Source organism: Oncorhynchus gorbuscha, linkage group LG15 (genome assembly GCF_021184085.1).
Source record: "Oncorhynchus gorbuscha isolate QuinsamMale2020 ecotype Even-year linkage group LG15, OgorEven_v1.0, whole genome shotgun sequence".
NCBI lineage: Eukaryota > Metazoa > Chordata > Actinopteri > Salmoniformes > Salmonidae > Oncorhynchus > Oncorhynchus gorbuscha.
Window position 1 is genome coordinate 66552248 of NC_060187.1, and position 25858 is coordinate 66578105.

A 25858-nucleotide genomic window follows, 5' to 3' on the forward strand; every position below is an offset into this window, starting at 1 on the left:
TGTCAGGCAGAATAGTTAGTCACCCACTGGTTGACCATCCGAGGAAGAGCAGTAGGGGTGAGAGGTCGCGGTGGGGCTGAAGCCAGGTCCCCTGTTTGTCTGGGACAAGGTGTCATCAGAAACAGATGGAGCACAATTACACCCTTGGGTGACAGAGTGCATGTGGCTACACTAAATGGCAGTAAATAGCTGGGATGTGTTGTAATAACAAGATAGGAGCTAGGAGTGAAAATCAACACAAAACAAATACAGTGAGAGAACCATGAGCAGACCAGATGGAAGCTCTGGCCCTGAACCAATAAGGAGAAAGGAAATGTTGTTATTGCTTTGTTTCTACAAATTAGTAAATGTGGGGAAAATGCCAACAAATCAAAGCAATACAATTGACATACATTATAAGCAATTTATAATACTTCTAAATGATTGTACACTACAGCTCGAAGAAAATATGGGTTGTCCTAGGCAAGCTCTAAACTTCACAGCAAAATGACATGCTGATATGAACATTTCCACACTCTTTGGAGTAAAGGAATTTAGATTACAAGAATAATAATAATAATAATATATGCCATTTAGCAGACGCTTTTATCCAAAGCGACTTACAGTCATGTGTGCATACATTCTACGTATGGGTGGTCCCGGGGATCGAACCCACTACCCTGGCGTTACAAGCGCCATGCTCTACCAACTGAGCTACAGAAGGACTGTCATCCTTTCTTACAATTTAAAAACAATATAAAATCGGCTGAAATGTTCATATTCATAAAACGTCCTTCTCGTGCTTAAATGTTAGAAATACATTTACTTTCAGTGCCATGGTGGGGGTATGGGAGGGGAGGGGACAAAACCGAAATGATACATCATCCTTCATGTCTGTGCTGTCTGTTCCATAAACCAAGAGGAGAGCTGTTTCCCATTACTCCACCATGATGCCTCAGAATGGGAACTCTGCATGTTGCCATTATAAGGTTAATTTATGATAGGTGGTGGTGGGGTTGTTGTAAAAGCCCTCCTTAAAAAGCTATGCCAGTTCCCATGCAGTGCTATTACACACCGACCTTGGCTGCCTGTGGATTCTCTACCCCACACTGGGAACCCGCAGCACAGGGTGATTAAACTGGACCATATCTCTGGAGACTGAACGCAGCCAGAGCTAAGCATTCATTTTTCAAGGGAACGAAGAAGCACATTTTGTGTGTGTGTGCTCATGCCTGTATGTTACGGATACAGTTATCCTGTGTGTGTGTGTATCCTGTGTGTTTCTTTTCTCTCCTTCTCCCCTCACAGGTGAAAACCATCACTCCCCAATCAGTCAACAATCAATCATCAATCAGAAGACACACCTCCTCCTATTTCCTGACCTATCACAGTTCCTTCCCCATGGTTTAAAAACCCCATCATTTGTTTGTTCAAAAGCTCAGCTCAATCTCTAGCGCAGCTCAGCTCAATCTCTCTGTAAATGCCATGTCTGTAGGTCTCTGTGTTTCACTCTCACTTTGTGTCTTAAACCTCTCTTTTGTTTAAAGCACCTCCATAGCACTTTGTCATCACCTGTGAGTATTGTTTTTGGTTATGGTGTTTGTTTGTTTGCTGGTGGGAAAAGGGGAAACCAAGACATGTCGCCCATGGGCATACACTACCCGTAGGTGAACTTTGTTAAATACACTAGGTAGAACTGGGCGGACCACCCACTGTATTTTTGGTTAGTTAGTTAGCTGTTAAAGTAGGCTAGTCTAGCTTAGGGGTGTGATTTTGTATATTTATTGTTTCTTTCCTTGGGTCCAGCTCAGCCCCTTTTCCTGCTCCTCCCATTACCGTGTGTTTATAAATAAACCTAGAGTTTGATGGTAGATTTCTGTTGTCGTGGTTATTTCGTGCACACTTTTACTTTGTCACAATAATAATTTGCATGAGTTATGTTACGGGTCTCATTACCATCCCCCCTAGACTGTCGGGCCAAAAGGGATTCGTAACACTGTATGTTCGAACTAACTACAGTATCTACAATCTTTGTACCCAAAAGTGTGGCCCTGTCATAAGGCTGTGTTAAGGCACATGGACAAGAGGAATTATAATTAAGCAATAAGGCCCGAGGAGGTGTGGTATATGGCCAATACACCACGGCTAAGGGCTGTTCTTAGGCACGACGCATCGCGGCCATATATCACAAACCCCCGAGGTGCCATATCGCTATTATAAACTGGTTACCAATGTAATTAGAGCAGTAAAATAAATGTTTTGTCATATCCATGATATACGGTCCGATATACCACGGCTTTCAGCCAATCAGCATTCAGGGCTCGAACCACCCAGTTTATAATGATGAATGGCAATGTCATATCCTGTCACAGTGACTGATGGGAAAGGGAAGAGATGAGAGTGGATGAGAGTGGATGAGAGGAGGCCCCGGGAACAGGAATAAGCTGAATCATGTCAATGATGATAAGCATCATCATCATCGTCATCATCGTAACACCTTTTATTTGTTTTTCTCATTTACAGAAAGGACTTTGAAGTAACTGGCAGAAAGTATTCATACTGTACCCCTTGACTTCTTCCACATTTAGTTCTGTTACAGCCTGAATGAAAAATATATTGAAATTAGATTGTTTTATTATTGACCTGAACACAATACCCCATAATGTCAAAGTGGAATTCGTTTTTAAAACATTTTTACAAATTAATAAAAAATGAAAAGCTGAAATTTGTTGAGTCAATAAGTATTCAACCCCTTTGTTATGGCGAGCCTAAATCAGTTAAGGAGTAAAAATGTACTTAACAAGTCACATAATAAGTTACATGCACTCACTCTGTGAGCAATAATAGTGTTTAACATGATTTTTTAATGACTACCTCATCTCTGTACCCCATACATACAATTATCTGTAAGGTTCCTCAGTCAAGCAGTGAATTTCAAACACAGATTCGACCACAAAGACCTGTGAGGTTTTCCAATGCCTCGCAAAGACGGGCACCTATTGATGGAACACAAGTATTTTGCTGCACCAGCAATAACATCTGCTAAATTTGTATATGTGACAATACATTTTGATGTAATATATATATATATATATTAAAAGAACAGACATTGAATTTCAGCATGGTGAAGTTATTCATTAGACTTGGGATGGTGTATCAACATACCCAGTCTCTACAAATATACAGGCGTACTTCCTAACTCAGTTGCCGGAGAGGACTAAACCGCTCAGGGATTTCACCATGAGGCCAATGGGGATTTGAAAACAGTTACAGTTTAATGGCTGTGCTAAGAAAACACTGAGGATGGAAAAAAACTAAAACACTGTAGTTACTCCACAATACTAACCTAACTGACAGAGGGAAAAGAAGGAAGACTGTATAGAATAAAAAATATTCCAACACATGCATCCTGTTTACTAAAGTAATACTGCAGAAAATGTGGCAAAGAAATTCACTTTTTGTCCTGAATACAAAGTGTTATGTTTGGGGCAAATCCAATATAACTCATTACTGAGTACCACTCTCCATATTTTCAAGTATAGTGGTATCTGCATCATGTTATGGGTATGCTTTTAATTGTTAACGACTGGGGAGTTTTCAGGATAACAAATGCATCGAACGGATGTAAATACAGGCAAAATCCTAGAGGAAAACCTGGTTCAGTCTGCTTTCCACCAGACACTGGGAGATGAATTCACCTTTCAGCAAGACAATACCATGAAACACAAGGCCAAATCTACACGGGAGTTGCTTACCGAGAAGACAGTGAATGTTCCTGAGCAGCCGAGTTATAGTTTTGACGTAAATCTACTTGAAAATCTATGGCAAGATGTGAAAATGGTTGTCTAGCAATGATCAACAACCAATTTCACAGAGCTTGAAGAACTTTGAAAAGAAAAATGGGCAAAATCCAGGTGTGGAAAGCTCTAAGGGTCTTGCCCAGAAAGACTCTGTTATGCAGGTGAATGAGGACCCAAAAGCGACTTGGCGAAAACAGAGTCTTTAATCCAGTTTAAGGAAATAGCAATACTCCTAGACAAATCGGAGCGGTAAATAAAGCATAAGAAACAATTTCACTCGTAATCACGAGAACTGACTGGAGACTCGATAATGAACTGCAGGTTGCCTCGGGAAGGCACTTGACCGTAGCAGACTCAGACACCTGCTCACCACGCAGCATCTGAGGGAAACACGACACGACAGGGCGATACAAAGACACAGCACGGTGAACAGTATACAAGGATCCGACAGGACAGAAACTGAAAACAAGGGGAGAAATAGGGACTCTAATCAGGGGAAAAGATAAGGAACAGGTGTGGGAAGACTAAATGATTGATTAGGGGAATAGGAACAGCTGGGAGCAGGAACGGAACGACAGAGAGAAGAGAGAGAGGGAGGGAGAGAGAAAAAGGGGAACGAACCTAAAAAGACCAGCAGGGGGAAAACGAACAGAAGGAAAAGCAAAATGACAAGACAATATAAGACAAAACATGACAGTACCCCCCCACTCACCGAGCGCCTCCTGGCGCACTCGAGGAGGAATCCTGGCGGCAACGGAGGAAATCATCAATCAGTGAACGGTCCAGCACGTCCCGAGACGGAACCCAACTCCTCTCCTCAGGACCGTAACCCTCCCAATCCACTAAGTATTGGTGACCCCGTCCCCGAGAACGCATGTCCATGATCCTACGTACCTTGTAAATAGGTGCGCTCTCGACAAGGACGGGAGGGGGGGAGGGAAGACGAACGGGGGTGCGAAGAAAGGGCTTGACACAGGAGACATGGAAGACAGGATGGACGCGACGAAGATGTCGCGGAAGAAGCAGTCGCACAGCGACAGGATTGACGACCTGGGAGACACGGAACGGACCAATGAACCGCGGAGTCAACTTACGAGAGGCTGTCGTAAGAGGGAGGTTGCGAGTGGAAAGCCACACTCTCTGGCCGCAACAATACCTAGGACTCTTAATCCTACGTTTAAAAAGTGCAGACCTCACCCTCCTCCAGGTGCGCTCACAACGTTGGACAAACGCTTGAGCGGAGGGAACGCTGGACTCGGCAAGCTGGGATGAGAACAGAGGAGGCTGGTAACCCAGACTACTCTGAAACGGAGATAACCCGGTAGCAGACGAAGGAAGCGAGTTGTGAGCGTATTCTGCCCAGGGGAGCTGTTCTGCCCAAGACGCAGGGTTTCTGAAAGAAAGGCTGCGTAGTATGCGACCAATCGTCTGATTGGCCCTCTCTGCTTGACCGTTAGACTGGGGATGAAACCCGGAAGAGAGACTGACGGACGCACCAATCAAACGACAGAACTCCCTCCAAAACTGTGACGTGAATTGCGGGCCTCTGTCTGAAACGGCGTCTAACTGGAGGCCATGAATTCTGAACACATTCTCGATGATGATTTGTGCAGTCTCCTTAGCGGAAGGAAGTTTAGCGAGGGGAATGAAATGTGCCGCCTTAGAGAACCTATCGACAACCGTAAGAATCACAGTCTTCCCCGCAGACAAAGGCAGACCGGTAATGAAGTCTAGGGCGATGTGAGACCATGGTCGAGAAGGAATGGGGAGCGGTCTGAGACGACCGGCAGGAGGAGAGTTACCTGACTTAATCTGCGCGCAGTCCGAACAAGCAGCCACGAAACGGCGCGTGTCACGCTCCTGAGTCGGCCACCAAAAGCGCTGGCGAATAGAAGCAAGGGTGCCTCGAACACCGGGATGACCAGCTAACTTGGCAGAGTGAGCCCACTGAAGAACAGCCAGACGAGTGGAAACAGGAACGAAAAGAAGGTTACTAGGACAAGCGCGCGGCGACGCAGTGTGCGTGAGTGCTTGCTTAACCTGTCTTTCAATTCCCCAGACTGTCAACCCGACAACACGCCCATAAGGAAGAATCCCCTCGGGATCAGTAGAAGCCACAGAAGAACTAAAAAGACGGGATAAGGCATCAGGCTTGGTGTTCTTGCTACCCGGACGGTAAGAAATCACAAACTCGAAACGAGCGAAAAACAACGCCCAACGAGCTTGACGAGCATTAAGTCGTTTGGCAGAACGGATGTACTCAAGGTTCTTATGGTCTGTCCAAACGACAAAAGGAACGGTCGCCCCTCCAACCACTGTCGCCATTCGCCTAGGGCTAAGCGGATGGCGAGCAGTTCGCGGTTACCCACATCATAGTTGCGTTCAGATGGCGACAGGCGATGAGAAAAATAAGCGCAAGGATGAACCTTATCGTCAGACTGGAAGCGCTGGGATAGAATGGCTCCCACGCCTACCTCTGAAGCGTCAACCTCGACAATGAATTGTCTAGTGACGTCAGGAGTAACGAGGATAGGAGCGGACGTAAAACGTTCTTTTAGAAGATCAAAAGCTCCCTGGGCGGAACCGGACCACTTAAAACACATCTTGACAGAAGTAAGAGCTGTGAGAGGGGCAGCAACTTGACCGAAATTACGAATGAAACGCCGATAGAAATTAGCGAAACCTAGAAAGCGCTGCAACTCGACACGTGACCTTGGAACGGGCCAATCACTGACAGCTTGGACCTTAGCGGAATCCATCTGAATGCCTTCAGCGGAAATAACGGAACCGAGAAAAGTAACGGAGGAGACATGAAAAGAGCACTTCTCAGCCTTCACGTAGAGACAATTCTCTAAAAGGCGCTGTAGAACACGTCGAACGTGCTGAACATGAATCTCGAGTGACGGTGAAAAAATCAGGATATCGTCAAGATAGACAAAAACAAAGATGTTCAGCATGTCTCTCAGAACATCATTAACTAATGCCTGAAAAACAGCTGGCGCATTGGCGAGACCAAACGGCAGAACCCGGTACTCAAAATGCCCTAACGGAGTGTTAAACGCCGTTTTCCACTCGTCCCCCTCTCTGATGCGCACGAGATGGTAAGCGTTACGAAGGTTCAACTTAGTAAAGCACCTGGCTCCCTGCAGAATCTCGAAGGCTGATGACATAAGGGGAAGCGGATAACGATTCTTAACCGTTATGTCATTCAGCCCTCGATAATCCACGCAGGGGCGCAGAGTACCGTCCTTTTTCTTAACAAAAAAAAACCCCGCCCCGGCCGGAGAGGAAGAAGGCACTATGGTACCGGCGTCAAGAGACACAGACAAATAATCCTCGAGAGCCTTACGTTCGGGAGCCGACAGAGAGTATAGTCTACCCCGAGGAGGAGTGGTCCCCGGAAGGAGATCAATACTACAATCATACGACCGGTGAGGAGGAAGGGAGTTGGCTCGGGACCGACTGAAGACCGTGCGCAGATCATGATATTCCTCCGGCACTCCTGTCAAATCGCCAGGTTCCTCCTGAGAAGTGGGGACAGAAGAAACGGGAGGGATGGCAGACATTAAACACTTCACATGACAAGAAACGTTCCAGGATAGGATAGAATTACTAGACCAATTAATAGAAGGATTATGACATACTAGCCAGGGATGACCCAAAACAACAGGTGTAAAAGGTGAACGAAAAATTAAAAAAGAAATAGTCTCACTGTGGTTACCAGATACTGTGAGGGTTAAAGGTAGTGTCTCAAATCTGATACTGGGAAGATGACTACCATCTAAGGCGAACATGGGCGTAGGCTTGTCTAACTCTCTGAAAGGAATGTCATGTTTCCGAGCCCATGCTTCGTCCATGAAACAACCCTCAGCCCCAGAGTCTATCAAGGCACTGCATGTAGCCCCCGAACCGGTCCAGCGTAGATGGACCGACAAAGTAGTACAGGATCTAGATGGAGAGACCTGAGTAGTAGCGCTCACCAGTAGCCCTCCGCTTACTGATGAGCTCTGGCTTTTACTGGACATGAATTAACAAAATGTCCAGCAAGTCCGCAATAGAGGCACAGGTGGTTGGTGATCCTCCGTTCCCTCTCCTTAGTCGAGATGCGAATACCTCCCAGCTGCATGGGCTCAGTCTCTGAGCCAGAGGAGGGAGATGGTTGCGATGCGGAGCAGGAAAACACAGTTGACGCGAGCTCTCTTCCACGAGCCTGGTGACGAAGATCTACCCGTCGTTCTATGCGGATGGCGAGAGCAATCAAAGAGTCCACACTTGAAGGAACCTCCCGGGAGAGAATCTCATCTTTAACCACTGCGTGGAGTCCCTCCAGAAAACGAGCGAGCAGCGCCGGCTCGTTCCAGTCACTAGAGGCAGCAAGAGTGCGAAACTCAATAGAGTAATCCGTTATGGATCGATCACCTTGGCATAGGGAAGCCAGGGCCCTAGAAGCCTCCCTACCAAAAACTGAACGGTCAAAAACCCGAATCATCTCCTCTTTAAAGTTCTGGTAATTGTTAGAGCAATCAGCCCTTGCCTCCCAGATAGCTGTGCCCCACTCTCGAGCCCGGCCAGTAAGGAGTGAAATGACGTAAGCAACCCGAGCTCTCTCTCTAGAGTATGTGTTGGGTTGGAGAGAGAACACAATATCACACTGGGTGAGAAAGGAGCGGCACTCCGTGGGCTGCCCGGAGTAGCAAGGTGGGTTATTAACCCTAGGTTCCGGAGGCTCGGCAGACCAGGAAGTAACAGGTGGCACGAGACGAAGACTCTGGAACTGTCCAGAGAGGTCGGAAACCTGAGCGGCCAGGTTCTCCATGGCATGACGAGCAGCAGACAATTCCTGCTCGTGTCTGCCGAGCATGGCTCCTTGGATCTCGACGGCAGTGTTACGAGCGTCTGTAGTCGCTGGGTCCATTCTTTGGTCGGATCCTTCTGTTATGCAGGTGAATGAGGACCCAAAAGCGACTTGGCGAAAACAGAGTCTTTAATTAAGTTTAAGGAAATAGCAATACTCCTAGACAAATCGGAGCGGTAAATAAAGCATAAGAAACAATTTCACTCGTAATCACGAGAACTGACTGGAGACTCGATAATGAACTGCAGGTTGCCTCGGGAAGGCACTTGACCGTAGCAGACTCAGACACCTGCTCACCACGCAGCATCTGAGGGAAACACGACACGACAGGGCGATACAAAGACACAGCACGGTGAACAGTATACAAGGATCCGACAGGACAGAAACGGAAAACAAGGGGAGAAATAGGGACTCTAATCAGGGGAAAAGATAAGGAACAGGTGTGGGAAGACTAAATGATTGATTAGGGGAATAGGAACAGCTGGGAGCAGGAACGGAACGATAGAGAGAAGAGAGAGAGAGAGGGAGAGAGAAAAAGGGGAACGAACCTAAAAAGAGCAGCAGGGGGAAAACGAACAGAAGGAAAAGCAAAATGACAAGACAATATAAGACAAAACATGACAGACTCACAGTTGTAATCGCTTCCAAAGGCACTTCTGCAAAGTATTGACTCAGGGATGTAAATACTTACGTAAATGAGATATTTCTGTATTTCATTTTCAATATAAATTGCAACAATTAAAAAAACATGTTTTCACTTTGTCATTGTGGGGTATTTTGTGTAGAGGGGTGAGAAGAATGTTACATTTTGAATTCAGGCTGTAACAAAAAGTGGAATAAGTCAAAGGATATGAATACTTTCTGAAGGCACTGTACTATAGTGTACAACAACCCGAAAAAGAGGCATAACCCTCTTCATAATACGTTCATATAGAAGTAACTTTGTGATACAATGTTGTTTGAAGCCATACAAGTCATAGACCTGTGCTGCATTTATATGCAGGGGTACATTGACTCTCCATGGCATTCATTGGCCACTGCCATCCATATCGAAGTTCCATTTTTCTCTTGTCACTCACAATATCGGTTATTGAAGGTAATATCTTCACTTTATTCTATTCCATTTCCCCATCTCCCAAAGCCACCTCGTGCACTGAATTGTTATTGATTGTGTGGACTATGTGTGTCCCATTTCCCTGTACACACACATTATGAGGCAGCAGTCACCAGTCTTCTCTAATGAGTGGCACCACCCAGTACAACAGCCAATGGTGTAAGAGAAATGTACAAGTAAGAAACAGAATCCCAAATCTCCATAGTTAGATAAGGAGTTGAGTCAGCCCAACTATCATGGAGGGTCCAGCCAGCAATTCGCATTTCAAAATATCCTTTCTGTCCTTTCCTTCTTTTTTTTTAATTATGTAACTTTGCATAAGTCTTTTACTACTCCATAATCCATTTATGTGTTTTATTTCATAAAGAGCCCTTGGATGGCCCTTAAATGCCAGAATAAAGAAGAGGGGGGTTGAGCTATTTTTTGGTTGAACAACTTCTACACTTTTGTGTGATAGAGCGTTTATCTGGAGGGGGAAATGAAAAGCACGAAGAGCGGGTGCTCATTTAAATGGATCTCACATCTCCGTGCCCCCTGGCGCGCGTCAATGTGCTGCTGAGCTCGCGCTATTCCTGCGGCGGGAGGAGAGGAGGTGACTTGCGCGTTTGGCTAGTTTCCCAACGTCGGGGAGGGGAGGGCGACAGTGAAAGATTAGCGTGATAGTGCTCCCTTTAAATACCGGGCACCGAATAATCAAAGCGTCTCATTCATAGCATATCCTCGGCCAGTGCAGCTATCTGGTACGCGCTCCGGTCCCCAAACCTAACCCGCGACATGGCAAACGCTTACCTGCAAGGAGTAGAGATCTCTGCATCACAGTTCCTGGATATTTTTCACCATTATGATAACGATGGTAACTTATTCTTTAAGATTGTGGATTATTCATGGGGAAAGCACTGAAGTAAAACGATTTGGGAAGTTTTGCACCAAAGACCCTCATGGACATTTGCGCTTTTTAGCGGGTTTTCGAAAATATGTAGTAGCCTATAGTATATTGAATGAAAAACTCGACTTAGCTGTCAAGACTGATATTTGTTCTCTCAACTTTATCCATTGACATTTTATAGCGACATTTTCAATATTTACAAAACTCTAAATGACTGGAAAATATTATTATAATATGGTGATAGGTTTAGGCACTAAAATGGAAGTTCAGTCATACCGCTGTCATGAAACGGCAAATGATGGATTTGATCCTGTGCGTAATGTTCTTAAACTTAATGTAGGCTACTTTACGCATGTCTTTGATTGATTTGGTGCTTACTTCTTGCAGGTAATGGATATATTGAAGGGAAGGAGTTGCAGAGTTTTATAAAAGAACTTCAGCAAGCTCGAAAACAGGCAGGACTTGTAAGTAAACTGAATTATTTTAAATGTTTTAAACTTAAAACATGAATGTATTGGCAGTGGGCCTGATATCTAATTGTCTTCTCAAACTGAACTGTATCTAGTATTTAAATGCGTTTGGTGTGACTCTCATTCCAATTACCTTGATTAGATAGGTCATACAGTAGGCCAGACATATTGACATCGTGAAACCAATGGGTGGTTGATTAGGCTACTGGTGGTGCCACAGTTGAAAGCGTCCAAGTTAAAACATTTTGAGTGTGTGTGCGCATGTGTGTGTGTGTGTGTGCGTGCGTGTGTGTGTGTGTGTGTGTGTGTGTGTGTGTGTGTGTGTGTGTGTGTGTGTGTGTGTGTGTGTGTGTGTGTGTGTGTGTGTGTGTGCGTGTGTGTGTGTGTGTGTGTGTGTGTGTGTGTGTGTGTGTGTGTGTGTGTGTGTGTGTGTGTGTGTGTGTGTGTGTGTGTGTGTGTGTGTGTGTGTGTGTGTGTGTGTGTGTGTGTGTATGTGTGGTGCATTTCATGTAACGCTTCACTGAGCTTCCATTTTAAAGTACTGTCATGATATTGTGAAACTGGTTGTTCTTAATTGACCCTTCGCTAAGCCCCACCCCCCTTGGTTACTGTTGTAACCACGGACAACATTTTCCCTGGAAGCACAAATACCCCTTCTAACCACTGGCGAAATCCCCTCACAATGATCTCAAACTGTGTTTTTCATACACAATGAAATTATACACTGACTACCCCTTGCTAATCAAGAAATTATCTGGTATGTTGTAGTGGATTGTCATTACAATTGCTTCACTGGAACCTGGTAAAATTATATTTATAGTCTGGCAAGCCAATTAATCTATGGCTCTCAATTCAATTCAATTCAAGGGCTTTATTGGCATGGGAAACATGTGTTAACATTGCCAAAGCAAGTGAGGTAGATAATATACAAAGTGAATATATATAGAATTCACTGTCAGCATGCAGTCAAAGCGTACTAACCTCTTTTGGCGCTAACTAGTGCTCTCAAATCATATCCTGATGTCGACAGCAGATTGGAGTTGTATTAATAACATGGCTAACTTAGCTAGCTAACATACATTTCGAGAAAACAAGTTATATTTAGTGGCAAGCTAGCTAGCATTAGCAACGTTTGATGGTCAATGAGCCTAAGAAATAGCTAACCAGATGAACTACCAAACAATGTAACAGAAGTATAATTTTGGATTCTAAAAATACTCCATAAACAGGCTCTGGAATCAGAATTGCCACTGGTGCACTATTCCATTGTCTATCCATTTAAAACATGTATTTTGTTTAAAGAACTCAGGTTTTCTCACAGCCCTCACTGGCTTTTATGTGTTTCAAACATGAGCTTCCTTGAGGTGTAGTACTCGAGACAGTTGCTATCTATTGGAGTGCTATGATTAGTTGCCCAGAATTCTGGGGCGGGGCTTAGCGAAGGGTCAAATGCCATTGATTAATACATTATGACTAGTTATGAGGTGTCATGCCTGAAAGACATGGAACAACCCCATATTCCTGTTGCGTCAGATTGATGGGTTGATGGATGTATTTCCCACATTTCCATCTTGCTCAACTGTAAGCCCCGATCCGGAAAAAGCAGTTTTGGAAAATTCTGTTTTCCATTCTGACCTTGTTATTTGACATTGGTATTTTTATTTGAGTCTCAACTCAGCGTTTTGGGGTCTGAATTGGATTGAGTCACCTATTGCTCAGTGACAAACAGCACTGCAGTGCACTTTCCTACTTTGCATTTGGGAAAGGTTAAACACTTATTTCCCATTCTGTGTATAAGTAATTAGCCAAGCCTCTATAGAGCAAGCCATTTGGCACTCAATCCCAGATCTTTAAACAGGAGTAATGGTTCAACGTTTGCCAGACACTGAAAACATCTTTTGATTTACTCTATGGGGAGAGAGCACGTTGGGGAGTGGAAAATCGCAGCATTTACCATCAAATTAAGTGCCCATTTACAACTGCCCAATCAATGGCCAGTGAGAAAACACCATTGAAGTGCATTTTGAAGTAGGATTGGAGTTATTAGCATATCTGACACCACCTTATGCAGAGAGATGCCAAAGATGGTTTCCACATTTTGCATGTGTAACAGTATAACTTTAGACCGTCCCCTCGCCCATACCCGGGCGCGAACCAGGGACCCTCTAGACACATCAACAACATTCACCCTCGAAGCATCGTTACCCATCGCTCCACAAAAGCCGAGGCCCTTGCAGAGCAAGGGGAACCACTACTTCAAGGTCTCAGAGCAAGTGACATTCACCACCGCTGACTAGCTAGCCGTTTCACATCCGTTACACATGGGCATCATCATCACAGAGATCAATACAGAGATCAATGATTGGTTTTTACTGCACAGCGCATGCAGTGTGTTGATTGGCTCAGGGTCCTCTTACTTTGAAATTCAATGGAATTCAATCAAACATGCCCTTTAACATTTGCAGAGTCACTTGATGTTGGATAGTGGACATGATTTTGATTATGTCATACAGCAATAAAGATGGCTTCCAAAGATGGCCGTCATGCATCTACTCAGTGGACACACACATAGACTAGAAGAAGAGTTCACTCGTAGTACATCTTCTTTTCATACAACATAATCATTTTACCCCGATAGACAAGGCCAATGTTAGAATATTGCCTACTTTCTACATGTACACTTTTCTCTCCAGTGAGTATGCAGGGTGGTCTTCTTCTCTAGAGTTAACCTCTTGTGCCGGTTTCTCTGAAAGGAAAATTATGAAATGATAATGGTCGTATATTTGGAACATATTTGGTCAGCGCTGGTGTGGTACTGGGATTTACAGATATTTGTTTATAGCATCTCAGGATATGGTTCACATTGTTCTTGAAGGAATGGATTGATTGTGTATTGGAGATTAAATCTATCTGTTTATATTCCTATTATAGAAAGGCTCTATAAAACAGACATTAGTCAGTGCTAAGGTACTTCTGATGTTCTCATAAAAACATATAGTACTAACGCCTCAATCACACCGATAGCGTCATTGCATTTTGGTACAGCAGAAGTATATTCATTTCCAATGGAACGCTGCGTGAGCCTTGCAGCGTTGCGTTGCAGAGGCAGTTGCAGGGCGTTCTGTGTGGTGCATACCATTGGATTTATAGAACGTATGCATCAAACTGTATGCGTAGACGACTTGACAGAAATGGTAGTAGAAGGTGAATGTTAAACATTTGTTGAACACGTATCCAGAAGATGCTGCGTATCATTTTGCGCAATGATGGTATAGGTGTGTGGTCGAGGTGTAAGATATATTGATATTTTATCCTTGGATATCAAATTTAATCTAGTTTTTTTTTTACATCTATCTTTTTACATCTATCTAACTCATTTACTTTTACCATCGACACAATGGGAGTGAGTGATCATAGTAAAGGCCATGTCCATCTTTTACAGCAATGCTCAATTTGCAGCATAAAGCCTAGGCCTTACACAAATATGCAACACAAGAATGCAATTAACTAGGCATGCAATAAAGCCCACTTCAACAGGCTTACCGCAAGGCCATGTAGCAGATAAGTGCTACTCTTTAAGTGTTACACATCATACAATATCTACAGTATCACATTGTCACATGTAACACTTCCCAGTCCCAACATAGACCATCTCAAATGGCTGCCTTTAAAGGCCCAGTGTGTTGTCAAAAACTAGATTTTCCTATGTTTTATATATATTCTCACACTATGAGGTTGGAATAATACTGTGAAAATTGCTAAGAAGCTGTTTTTGTTTCTTTTTGACCATTTTGATAGAAAACAATCACAGTAAGCTACTTAATTGTTATCCATAAATCATTTGCTATTGAGATCAAATGTCTGCATTGGAGCTTTAAGCATCTTCTATTATAACTTATTTTAGCATTCTCATGTGGCACTTCGTATGCTTCTATGAAAGTACCTGACAGTATCAGTGCCTCGTCAACTCGATTCAATTACACTGAACGTGTCAGTGGAGATCTCTGTCTCTCCACACCAGGCATTACATCAGTAGCTGGCTGGCCAGTGCAGCCAGGTCAACTGTGATACAAGTCAGTATTCAACGTCCATCAACGTCTGAGGATGTCGGGAGATGACGTAGAACCAGCCTCTAGGGGCAACAGTGAGAGCTGTTACCTTCAAGTAGGTTGAGGTTTTGCTAGGGCGTTGTGAACGGGAATGGCAGATGGGCATAAGCATCTGATTCGAAAGGTTGCAAGTTCTAATCTAGCGATAGAATGTTGATTTTTATATTTTGTTTTAAACATATCCCAAAACCTAACCATTCAGAGTTACTGCCTAAACTTAAGAATTTGAATAAATGCCTGAACTTAACCCTAACCATAAAAATTCAGAGTTAATGACTAAACTTAACCTTAAACACTTTACTTTACACTTTACATTTGGAACAACCTCGAAATTTGCCATTTGAGAAACATGGATTAACGTCTAATTCTGACGTGAGACTTTGAGAGCTGGTTGGGCCCCTCCGTACATGCATAATCAATGCATCGCGTGGCCATCTGTATGCGTGCAGTGACATGGCCTGACCAATGCCAAAACTCTATTAGAATTGTGCTCTGATGGGTGAAGATTACAACACTCGCTCCTAATCTAATTCAGATTGGATAACATGGCCGTCTACTTAGCATGTTAAATGGTGTGTGTGAGGACACAAGGAATACAAGGTCTTTCACGGCACCAGGTGCCTACTAAATAGCCTTTCCAGATAATTGAGCAGATTTACTGAGCCCTCTCATGTTATCAGTGCTTGTATTTCAGACTAAAAGCTTCCCTGCACAAAACATAATTACTTGTTATAACGATGTGCGAATACCTATTTAGTTTCGTTGTTAACTAATTATATGTTTATATGTTGATTTGTGTGTAATTCTTCAAGGCAAAAGCTACTGCAATTAATTGACACTAATTTTCTCTCTCATAGGAGCTTACAGACCAAATGAAGGCTTTTGTACAGGAATATGAGAAAAATACAGATGCCAAAATTGGAATTGTTGAGGTGAGAGTCTACACAAACTCATGATGCAGTATACACACACAGTAGGTTAAGACCCACCTAGAATTTGGGACTTTCAGGGACACTGGATCTTGAAACACTGACAGGTTTAGATGGGGCTTCTCCCTCTATGAAAGGTGTTCAAATATCATTTTAAAAGACAGTCAATTTAGCCATGCAGGTTCAAGGGGATTCATATCTCTGCTATAGATGGATACTCTGAAGCTTTAGCTGACAGACAGGGTCCTGACAGGGTCATTCAGCTGTACACAAATGCACCAACGCACACACAATGATTACACAAAAATAGAGGTAAGACATCATTTGAAAGTGGAAATAACATTATTGTGTTTGGAATATGAGATTGCCGTTTAGATTGGATTTTCCAGGAGCATGATGGAAGAACACATTTTTGTCATGGGGTGTTTCAATGCCCCCGGAATGGTTATATTGCAGCTGTCTGATGGATAGTCTAGCGGGAGTAGTCTGAAAGTTTAGGCTGGGTCTCAAACCCGATTTCCAATGCATTTCTAAGCAGCCAGCTGGGTTTGCTCACTGGGCAAAAACTGGTAGAATCAATATTGTTTCACGTTATTTTTTTAAAAATGACGTGGCAGACCAGGGGGTTTGATCAAGACGTTCACACAGATCAGACAGACACAAGTGTGATACCTCAGTTTCAAGGGTGTTTATTTAAAACAAAGAAAAAGTAAAGAAACCAGTCTCCTCCAGGAGACCTCTTCCAGATTACCATCTTCTGGGCTCCGGGGAACGCTGTCTCCTCTGGGGTAGAACACCGAGCCGGTAGCGACCTCTCACTACCTCCAACCCTCACATGTGCTGCCCTCCTGGAAGCTTCATGGGCCCCGTACTGCTGGTGAGCAATCAGCCCCTTGAATATTCACCATCCTCAATCAGGGTCTGATTGCTCACTAGCCTCAATCAGCCCCAATTAGTCCTGGCCGGAGGACCGGTTGATACCTAGCACGTCCAGCAGAGGGAGCCACCGCCGTGTGATGTAGACTCCAACTGTCACCAGGCCTCGACGAGTCTCCCCATGGTGGGTTGTCCGCAGTACGCCACACAAGAATCAACTGGTGACTCAATCATTTGTGTCCTTTCCCCTGGCCATCCAGACAAGGGGATCATGGTCCGTGATTAGGGTGAAGTGGGTGCCCAACAGGTAATACTTAAGAGTGTCTAGCGCCCACTTCACCGCTAGACACTCTTTCTTAACATTCAAAACCTTATTTTCTCGGGGTATCAAATTCCGGGTTATGTACATGATGGGGTGTTCCTCCCCACTGTGTACCTGGGACAGGATGTCCCCTAGTCCTGTGTCGCAGGCATCCGTCTGCACCAGCATCGGTACCTGGAAATCCCTCTTCACGAGAATTGGATGAGAGCACAGGACTTCCTTCAGGCACCTGAACGCCGCTTCGGCCTCATCCAACCACTTCATTGTTTTTGGGAGGCGGGCGGTGGTCAGATCGGTAAGGGCCATAGCTGCAAAAGTGGGGATTAACTAGTTATAGTATCCTGCTAGCCCCAGGAAGGACTTGACCTGTGCCTTGGGGCATGGGCCAGTCACAAACCGGCTGGACCTTCTTCTTCTGGGGCTTGACGTTCACATGTCCGATCAAATACCCCAGGTACTCCACCTTATCGATCCCCAGCTTGCATTTCGCTTGAATGAGCACATCCAGGACCGCCTGGAGACGCGTCAGCTGCTCTTCCCAACCTTGGCTGTGGATGATAATGTCATCCAAACAGGCCACTGCGTACTGTTGGTGGGGTCGGAGGACTTGGTCCATCAGGCCCTGTAACGTGGGCTGGGCTCCATGTACTGGACCTTTCCCAAATGGTCAATGAGTTTGTCCACCCTCGGAAAACACGTCCGTGTTCCGATCAATGAGCTCCCGGAGTGCTTGCTTCTGGGCCGGCCCGAGGTCCTCATTGCTCGAGACCACCACTAGTCCCGTCGACGTCCTGAGTTTCGACCACAACACAGCCAAGGCTGTCCTCACGTGTCACCTCTTCAATAGGTTCACGTGGTAAATCTGTTCGTGTTGCCGTCTCCCTGGCCGCCGTACGCGGTAATTTACGGGTCCCAGCTTCTCCGTCACCTCATACCGTGCCTTATTGCCAAGAACTTACTTTCTGCATTGGGGATTAAAACTAGCACCTTATCACCCACATGGAACTCTCGGGGCTGGGTACCCCGATTGTAAACCTTGGCTTGGGCGCACTGGGCCTTCACCATATGTTCCCTTACCACTGGCCATATGCCTGTTATCTGCTCCCTCATCGTCTCTACGTGTTCCACCACACTGCGTAAGGGGGTCGGCTAGGCTTCCCACACCTCCCGTAGGGGAATGGCCTCGGGACGACGGTGGCATAATCTACTATTACCAGGATGTACCTGTGTCCTCGGGCCATTTTTACCAGGGGGCCCACTATATCCATGGCGATGCATTCAAACGGCACTCCAATGATCGGTAGTGGAACCAGCGGGTTCCAGAAGTGTGCTTTTGGTGAGGTGATTTGACACTCGGGGCAGCTGCGGCAATAGCCTTCCACGGCCTACCTCATCGCGGGTCAGTGGAACCAGGCGTTTCCGGGTCTTCTCAATTCCCAGGTGCGCCCCCAACAAATGGGTGTGGGCCAGATGAAGAACGGTTCCGACATACCAGCGGGGCAGCAAGTACCCCCTGTTCATGGGACACCTGATACAACAGGTTATTTTTGATTTGGAAATGGGGGTATCGCCAGTCACTCACCCCCAGAACAAGCTGGCCATCCACCGCTATCACTCGGGCCGCAAAGGCTTTCAAGTCCTCCCACTGGAAGTTGAAGAGGGGAAGCATGGGCTCCTCCTCCGGTTTTTCTCCAGGCGAGGTTGGTTCTAGCACCCCCTCGAACTCCCAACTCCGGTCCGTCCCCGCTCTCGTCGGTCGCCAGCTCATTCTCTTTTTCTCAGCTCGTGCCTCCACATTGCAGAGAACAGTGAACAATCTAGTCCCACGAGGAGGGGCACTGGTAACTCAGGTACAGCACCCATCTGACAGCTTCCTTGTGGCATCACGATGGTGGCCTGCCTGGTCTAATACTGCCTGCCCGGCTAAATGTCGCCGTGGACACAGGAGACTGACACAGCGTTACCACACTCCCAGAATCGAACAGAGCGTGTGTGTCATGACCATTGACTTTCACCGGCACCATGGGGGGCCCAACATGAGATGAGGTAGTTTACTGCATGACCCGACTCATCTCCAGGGCCCGCTGATGGCATCGACTCCTCTTGACAAGGGCAATTGCATGCGAGGTGTTCCCGGGCGCCACGCTCAAAACATCTCCTTCATTCTTCATCCTCCTGGGTTTTTTGGCAGCGGGTCAATTCTCACCCGGCTGTCTCTCCGGGGGTCTGCATTCCTTTAGCCCGGCTGACTGTCGGATTGGAGAGTACGGTGGTGGGGTCATCCTTCTCTCCCCCCGACAGGTCCCGGACTTGACCTGCATCCCTTTCAGCAGGGCCTCTGTATTCTGGTGTGTCTCCACAGCTCACAAGATGTTCTCCAAGGTCTGGGCGCGTAGGTTTGTCGCCCTCTTCATGTGAGGTAGCACTCGTAAGAAGCGATTTATGACAACTTTGTCGATTACATGGAGGGTAGCTATGTCGGTTAGGAGCCATGCTCTGGTGATGCACAGTAGGTCGCTCATCTGGGCTCGTGAGGGAAGCTTCGGGCCACAAACCTCCAGTCCTGGACCAGTTGGGCCCGACGGGCCAGGCTGTACCCGTAGCGGCTGAGCACCTCCCTCTTGAGACAGTTGTAGTTAGCCACCTGTTCGGTGTTGAGTTCATAATACGCCTTTTGGGCATCTCCGAACAGGAAAGGGGCCAGCAGACTCGCCAAATGCTCCTTGGGCCAACCTTCCCGGAGTGCTGTCCGTTCAAACGTGCAGAGGGAGGTCGTCATCCTCTGTTAGCTTAATTAAAAACTGATCGGGATGCGATTCGGTCTATGTTTGTCCTCGCAGCTTCCTTGACGTCCTTCAGCAGGTGGACATTCTGTAGACGCTGTTCTTCCAGCATTCGTTCCTGAATGCCCTGTTGCGCTTGTTGTGCCTGAACAAACTGAGCTATCAACTTGGCCAAGCTGATACTGCGTAAATGTCAACCCTGGTCTGACCACGTTCTCAGACTTGCCCTGTCCGGTAGCAACCCTCACATGTGCTGGCCTCCTGGAAGCTTTATGGGCCCTGTATGGCTGGTGAGCAATCAGCCCCTCTGTCTGTCACAAGGCCTCGACAAGACTCCCCCTGGTGGCTTGTCCGCAGTACGTCACAATGATGCAGTACGTCACAATGATGACATTGAATCAATGTGGAAAACTGATTGGATATGAAACAAGTAATCAACATAAGGGAATTTAATCTTTTTTTTCACCCAACTTTAACCTAAATCCAATGACATAGTGATGTTTTGTTGTTTTCACGTTGAATTCTCAACCAAACGTAAATCAAAACTAGACATTTAAATAACGTCTGTGCCCAGTGGGTGGTGGCTAAACTGTCACATGGTGCCATTCTTTGCCACTGATCAACTGTTAAAAATAAATGGGATGTTGAACCAATGTAAGCATGTTTCAGGACAATACAGTGTTATCTCTGATATATTTTCTTCTTTTCTCTGTGTCACAGCTAGTACAAATATTGCCCACAGAGGAGAACTTCTTGTTATTTTTTCGGCAACAGTTGAAGTCTTGTGCGGAATTTATGCAGGTATTTTTCTATTAACCAATATTATCTATTTTAAATATTTTCAAGTGGCTCATGACATAAATATAGTTTTTAACCGATTGAACTATTCTCTCCTCATTGATGATACAAACCCCTATTTCACTCATTGTCTCATTCCAGGCTTGGCGGTGTTATGATGCAGATCATAGTGGCTACATTGAAGCAGATGAGCTGAAGGTGAGCAATGCTGGACTGTAAACTTGCCTCCCAATTTGTATCTTGATGAACTGTCTCATTGTCCTCTCTATTTCGTTAAGGGGATATAGGCTCACAAGGAGCCTCTGAGGTCAAGGCTCATCTGGACTGTAACTTGAAATCCCTTTTTTATTGTAAATAATTTTGGTAATTGAGCATTTTGTACGAATCTCGGGGGAGTTTTGTCTTTCTTAATAACCCCAATACCAAAGTTTGACTCATATATAGTACCAATCAAAAGTTTGGACACACCTATCCATTCAAGGGTTTTTCTTTATTTTTACTATTTTCTACATTGTAGAATAATAGTGAAGACATCAAAACTATGAAATAACACATATGGAATCATGTAGTCACCAAAAAAGTGTTAAACAAATCAAAATATATTTTATATTTGAGATTCTTCAAAGTAGCCACCCTTTGCCTTGACAGCTTTGCACACTATTGGCATTCTCGCAACCAGCTTCATGAGGTAGTCACCTGGAATGTTTTTCCAACAGTCTTAAGTTCCCACATATGCTGAGCACTTGTTGGCTGCTTTTCCGTCACTCTGCAGTCCAACTCATCCCAAACCATCTCAATTGAGTTGAGGTCAGGTGATTCTGGAGGCCATGTCATCTGATGCGGCACTCCATTTCTCTCCTTGGTCAAGTAGCCCTTACACAGCCTGGGGGTGTGTTTTGGGTCATTGTCCTTTTGAAAAACAAATGATAGTCCCACTAAGCTTAAACCAGATGGGATGGCTATGGTAGCCATGCTGGTTAAGTGTGCCTTAAATTCTAAATCAATCACAAACCGTGTCACCTGCAAAGCACCCCCACACCATCACACCCAACTCCTCCTCCTCCTCCATGCTTCACGGTGGGAACCACACATGCGGAGATCATCCATTCACCTACTCCGCGTCTCACAAAGACATGGCGGTTGGAACCAAAAATCTAAAATTTGGACTCATCAGACCAAAGGACAGACTTCCACCGGTCTAATGGTCATTGCTAGTGTTTCTTGGCCCAAGCAAGTCTCTTCTTCTTATTGGTGTCCTTTAGTAGTGGTTTCTTTGCAGCAATTAGATCATGAAGGCCTGATTCACGCAGTCTCCTCTGAACAGTTGATATTGAGCTGTTTCTGTTACTTGAACTCTGTGACGCATTCATTTGGGCTGCAATCTGAGGTGCAGTTAATTGCCCATTTCTGAGGCTGGTAACTCTTAATGAACTAATCCTCTGCAGCAGAGATTACGCTGGGTCTTCCTTTCCTGTGGTTGTCCTCATGAAAGCCAGTTTCATCATAGCGCTTAATGGTTTTTTGTTATAGGGCTATTTTGCATCCTCTGGTCCTGGGGCCCTTGTTACGGTCAATATCACCATGAACTTTACCCAGTACCAGGACATTTTAGCCAAAAACTTGGTTGTGTCTGCCAGGAGGCTGAAACTTGGATCTTCCAGCAAGACAATAACCCCAAACACACATCAAAATCCACAAAGAAATGGTTAGTTGACCACAAAAAATATATACATTTTGCAATGGCCTTCTCAGTCTCCAGACTTGAACCACATTCAAAACCTGTGGTTTGAATTGAAGAGGATTCAATGATCTCAGAGTCTTTCATGTGGCTTTTGGCAAACTCTAAGCGTGACATCATATGTATTTCTCTCAGGAATGGCTTCCGGCTGGCCACTCTACCATGAAGCTCATATTGGTGAAATGTTGTAGAGACTGTTGTCCTTCTGGCAGGTTCTCCCATCTCAGCCAAAGAACTCTGTAGTTCTGTCAGAGTGGCCATTGGGTTCTTGGTCACCTCCCTGACTAAGGTCCTTCTTGCCCGGGTTGGTCAGTTTGGTCGGACGGCCAGCTCTAGGCAGAGTTTGGGTGGGTCCATATTTTTTAACATTTCCCAATGATGGAGACCACTGTGCTCTTGGAAACTTTGAACACTTTAGAAATGGTTTTATACCCTTCCCCAGATATATGCCTCATCACGAGTATAACTCAGAGCTCTACAGACAGTTCCTTGGACTTCATGGTATAGCTTCTGCTCTGACATGCACTGTCAACTGTAGGACCTTATATAGACAGGGGTGGTTGTTTCTAAATCATGTCCAAACAATTGAATTGGCCACAGGTAGACTCCAATCAAGTTGTAGCGTCATCTCAAGGACGATCAAAGGAAATTGGATGCACCTGAGCTCAGTTTAGAGTGTCATAGAAAAGGGTTGTGAATACTTATGTAAATTAGGTATTTGTGTATTTCATTTTTTAATACATTTGCTAAACTTTCTAAAACCACGTTTTCACTTTGTCATTATGGGGTATTGTGTTTAGAAGGGTGAGAACATTTTTCTCCATTTAATCCATGTTGAATTCAGGCTGTAACACAACACAATGTGGAATAAGTCAAGGGGTATGAATACTTTATGAAGACACTGTAGCTCTGTATTTGTATGATTTATTTTGTACAGTCTTTGTTTGCTCATCTTTATCAAGGGTGCCAATATTTCTGGACCTGACTGTACATCCCGGACAGCATTGCATTTCAAATGTGTCTGCTATAGCAGGCGTTGTTGTCAAACGGATCTTTCTGCTTTTGCTTCATTTCCAGAACTTTTTGAAAGATCTGCTTCAGAAGGCTAAGAAACCATATGACGAAAAGAAGTTAGACGAGTATACACATACCACAGTAAGAATATAGTTTATACTTATGCAGCTAGCCTCCGCAACAACTTTAAGAACAGTGTAGCTAAATGGCTACAACAAATAGCTCCCTACAGTATAGTCCTTCATTTTCTGTTTTGTAGAGCTTTAATTTATTTATTTTTCTCTTCCAGCTCAAAATATTTGACTCAAACCACGATGGGAAGTTGTGTTTGGCAGAAATGGCGAGGTCTGCTTATGGAGTTTTGTCCTGTGTGATATGAATGATATATCTGTCTCCACATCGTGCTGTATATTACCTGAACAATGTGTGGGTTTTTGTCAACAGGCTGCTACCGGACGAGGAGAACTTTCTACTCAAGTTTCAGGTGCGTGGTTATTCCCAGAGTAAATCCGAGATGGAATCGGAAAATCAGATTGACCTTGACTCAATTGTCTCCTCTCCCTCCTGTCTTTCTGTTACAGAATGTGAAGATGGTGAGAAGAGAGTTCAACAAGATCTTTGAGTTATACGATCAGGTACGTTCCAATAATACATTGTAATTATACACATTTTTCCAAAAAATAAGAATCACTCTCTGTTACGGCTTTTTGAATGTTTCAATGCCTCTCAAGACACAGTATGAACAAGGACAGAAAGTGCTTCAGAAAGTGCTAGTCTAGGAAATTGCTGCTCTCCTGGGATGCACTCCCTCAACCTTTCTCTCTTATCCTCTTCATCTATCTCTCCTTCTCTTTCTTGCTCTTGCTCTCTCTCTCACTGTCTATCTACCAATTTCTCTTCCTATTGCCCTTATTTGTATGCACAATGGATACAGTGCATGGTCCCCCCCTGCCACCATCACTCTTCCTCTCTCTCTCTCGCTCTCTCTCTTCCCCCATCCCCATTTACCCCAACCTCTCCCTCTCTCCCCCTATAATGTATGACTGTCTCTGGAGCAGGTCGGCCCATACCTTCTCTCCCGTGGCAGCGCCTGTAATCCATATTGACTGGCAGGTTCATGTTGCACAGGCGGGCAGGCAGGGTTGCAGGCAGGCAGACAGGCAGGCAGGCAGGCAGGCTGACAGGCAAACAGACAGGGAGGCGGGCAGACAGACAAGGAGGCAGGGAGGTAGGCATTCTGGGCCTTGCTGATATGTGACAGACAAGTAATTGGGGCAGCAAATGACAACACCTTCTTTAGTCTGCCTGTAGAGCATTACAGGACAATTAATCTGAGTGGCTGGCTGGCTGATCATGCTTTTCCTTTTGTTTTAGTCTTCGACCAGAGAACCTGGTCTAAAGATTTAAGATTGTTAGAAGTGCCATGTTGGCACCTACTGTCCCACATGGTTCCTGATGATGGCGCTCTTGTTGCCAACACAGAGGATTGATTGCTAGACTCTATGGTACAGTATTTATTTAGCTCTGAATGGAGTTGGACACACAGAGGACTCCCCTAAAGTGGATAGGGATATCCTTGTAAAGGTATCAGCGATGTGGTTCATATTATAATATTGCTTTCAGGGAACACGAGCCAGTACAAAGATGACCAAAAACAAACCGTTCAAATTCATGAATAGAAAATATGAGCAAATATCAGAAGGGCCCATGAACAGGCTGTTCAAATATACACATCTGTTCATTAGGCTTATTGTTTTGTTTGTTTACTGAGATCTGTCTTGTGAGATGCGGCGTGGCATCATGTTGACACTGCATACCAAACCAAACCCAAAGGCGGGCTAAATGGTGTGACATTGTGTTTCTCGTGTGTCTCTCTCTGTCTTTCTCCCTCTCTCTCTCTCTGTCCTTCTCCCTCTCTCTCTCTCTCTGTCCTTCTCTCTGTCTGTCAGGATGAGAATGGCTATATGGATGAGAATGAGCTGGATGCCCTCCTCAAAGATTTGTGTGAGAAGAACAAGAAGGTGGGTTTGAATTCTGTTTAATTGATGGAGAAGAGTGGAGACTAAGGGCAAGATTCAATCAGTTCCAGCCTTAACCCGCGATAATCAAGAACTGCATAGCAGTCTCATTGTTTTTATGTAGGCGATGTCTGAGGTGTAACTGCGTTGGAGCTGTCAAATCATTT

The 25858-nt window shown here is 45.0% G+C and overlaps 1 protein-coding gene across 1 annotated transcript in view; it reads left to right on the forward strand.

The window, feature by feature from the left end:
• Positions 1-10321: 10321 nt before the first annotated feature.
• LOC123997169 (calbindin-like) overlaps positions 10322-25858 on the forward strand; it is a 21282-nt gene continuing 5745 nt past the window's right edge. Inside the window, exons 1-10 of the mRNA XM_046301295.1 lie at positions 10322-10601; positions 11022-11098; positions 16071-16145; positions 20844-20924; positions 21063-21119; positions 23737-23814; positions 23963-24018; positions 24118-24157; positions 24255-24308; positions 25623-25694. Coding sequence (XP_046157251.1) covers positions 10523-10601; positions 11022-11098; positions 16071-16145; positions 20844-20924; positions 21063-21119; positions 23737-23814; positions 23963-24018; positions 24118-24157; positions 24255-24308; positions 25623-25694 — 669 coding nt within the window. The 5' untranslated portion in view covers positions 10322-10522. The remainder of the gene's footprint in view (positions 10602-11021; positions 11099-16070; positions 16146-20843; positions 20925-21062; positions 21120-23736; positions 23815-23962; positions 24019-24117; positions 24158-24254; positions 24309-25622; positions 25695-25858) is intronic.